Genomic DNA, 2,031 nt, shown 5'->3' with positions numbered 1-2,031 from the left:
AATAATATAAAAGTTAAACAGTAAAATTATATTATTCAATAAATATTAATTTAATTTTAGATTATTAATTTTCAAAATGATTAGAAAAAAAATTTTTGATTTTATTATAATACATCTAGCACTTTAATAAATTAAAATGCATTTTCATTTTTTAATTTATAAGCACTGCCAACTATGTAATAAGAAGTTAAATTGCAAAATATAAAATATAAGAAAAAATGATTTTGATTCAAAATTTTTAAAAAAATCATTAATAATAATTTTTTATTAAAATAAAATTAATAATGTTTTATATATAAAAAAAAATTAGTAATAAAAAAACATTAAAAAATAACTTTCAATGTTTGAAAAGTTTAAGCTAAAAAAATTAAATTATTAATAATAAGTTGTTTATAAGAAAATATTTTACAAATACTATCTTTTACTTATTATTTTCATTTTTTAACTTATCTTTAAAATTAATGTTTTTTGACTACAACGTACAAAATATTAAAAAGTTTTTGAAATAATTAAAAATTTTAAAATTATATAAATTTCCTTATACAATAACCCTAATCTTGATAATATTTTAATTTAATAGACTGTTTATCTTAACTTTATTTTTTTTTAGCTATAATTAGTAAGAAATTTAAATAGATATGGAAAATTAACAGTTTTGTGATATTAAAAAATCTATACATCTATGTAATATTGAAAATTTGTAATATGCTAATAATTTTTAAAAATAATTTATTGCATTATACAATTTTGAGCTATCTTTGAATAAGTAAATATTAAAAATAATTTCATTTAACAGGCAAAATTTAAAAAATATTATAAAATGGTGTTAATGCAAGGTAAATAAATTTTAATATAAAAACAAGAGTAAAATTGAATATTATACAAAAAAAAATCATTTTTAATAATGAAATTGTCTAATTTTTTAATATTTATAATTAATTTTGTAACATATTGGAGAGGAAATGGAATAAATACATATTTTGGAGAAATTGTAGGACAGAACATTGTAAGTTATTATTATTAGATTATATAGTAATTTTTTACAGACAGTTTTAGATGAAGAAATAACCGAATATTTAGGAATCCCATATGCACAACAACCAACCCATTTTTGGAGATTCCAACCGCCACATGAATTAGAAAAAAATCGTTTTAATGTAACGTATAATGCAGTTCATAAAGGTGAAGGATGTCCACAAAATATTAGAGTTATGGGTTTTGAAGGATATGATGCATCAAATCCAAAAAATGGAACTGATGAAAGCTGTCTTAATTTAAATATGTGGGTTCCAAATAATGAAGAAAAAATGCCAGTTATAGTTTTTTTCCATGGTGGAAGTTGGACAGTAAGAACTGGTAGTGCTGATAAATTTAATGGATCTGTTCTTGCTTTAAAAACAAAATCAATAGTTGTAGTACCTAACTTTAGACTTGGATTTTTTGGTTTTGCTTATTTAAGTGGTGAAGATGGAATACCTGGCAACATGGGATTATTAGATCAACAAATGGTGTTAAGATGGATTAATAGAACTATTGAAAATTTTAATGGTGATAAAAATGAAGTAACTATTTTTGGAACAAGTTCTGGAGCGTCTTCAGTAGCAGCTCATTTATTTTCAAACAATAGTAAACCACTTTTCAAAAGAGGAATAATGAGTTCTGGTACTATAACACATTTTATGAGTACAGTTTCAACCAAAATAGCTGAAGCAAATACTAAAACTGTTTCAAAAAAAGTAGGATGTATTAAAGAAGAAAGTGGAGAGACTTTAAACAACAAAGAAGTTTTGGAATGTTTACGTAATAAAACTGTAGAAGATTTGCTAAAGGCTACTATAAATGTTAGTGCTCCAGGTCAAATGCCAACTCCATTTCCTTTTATGCCTATTGATAACGATACAGTATTTTTCAACGGAAGTATCAAAGATATTTTTAAAAATCAATTGTTTAATAAAGAAGTTGATTTAATGCTTGGAAGAACAGCAGATGAAGCAACATTTTTTATGGCAACTGGCTTTACAAATAATAGCA

General features: G+C 22.6%; 1 protein-coding gene across 1 annotated transcript; it reads left to right on the top strand.

The window, feature by feature from the left end:
* Positions 1 to 904: 904 nt before the first annotated feature.
* SRAE_0000081200 (Acetylcholinesterase) lies at positions 905 to 2,031 on the top strand (the record flags this gene model as incomplete). Its single annotated transcript, XM_024646762.1, has 2 exons — positions 905 to 1,006; positions 1,047 to 2,031. Coding segments are annotated over 2 exons (1,087 nt in total), but the record flags the coding sequence as incomplete, so codon positions are not given.

The sequence above is a fragment of the Strongyloides ratti genome, scaffold srae_scaffold0000078 (genome assembly GCF_001040885.1).
Source record: "Strongyloides ratti genome assembly S_ratti_ED321, scaffold srae_scaffold0000078".
NCBI classification, from domain to species: Eukaryota; Metazoa; Nematoda; class Chromadorea; order Rhabditida; family Strongyloididae; genus Strongyloides; species Strongyloides ratti.
The sequence above is the reverse complement of the archived record's forward strand: the minus strand, read 5'-3'. Positions and strand labels throughout refer to the sequence as shown.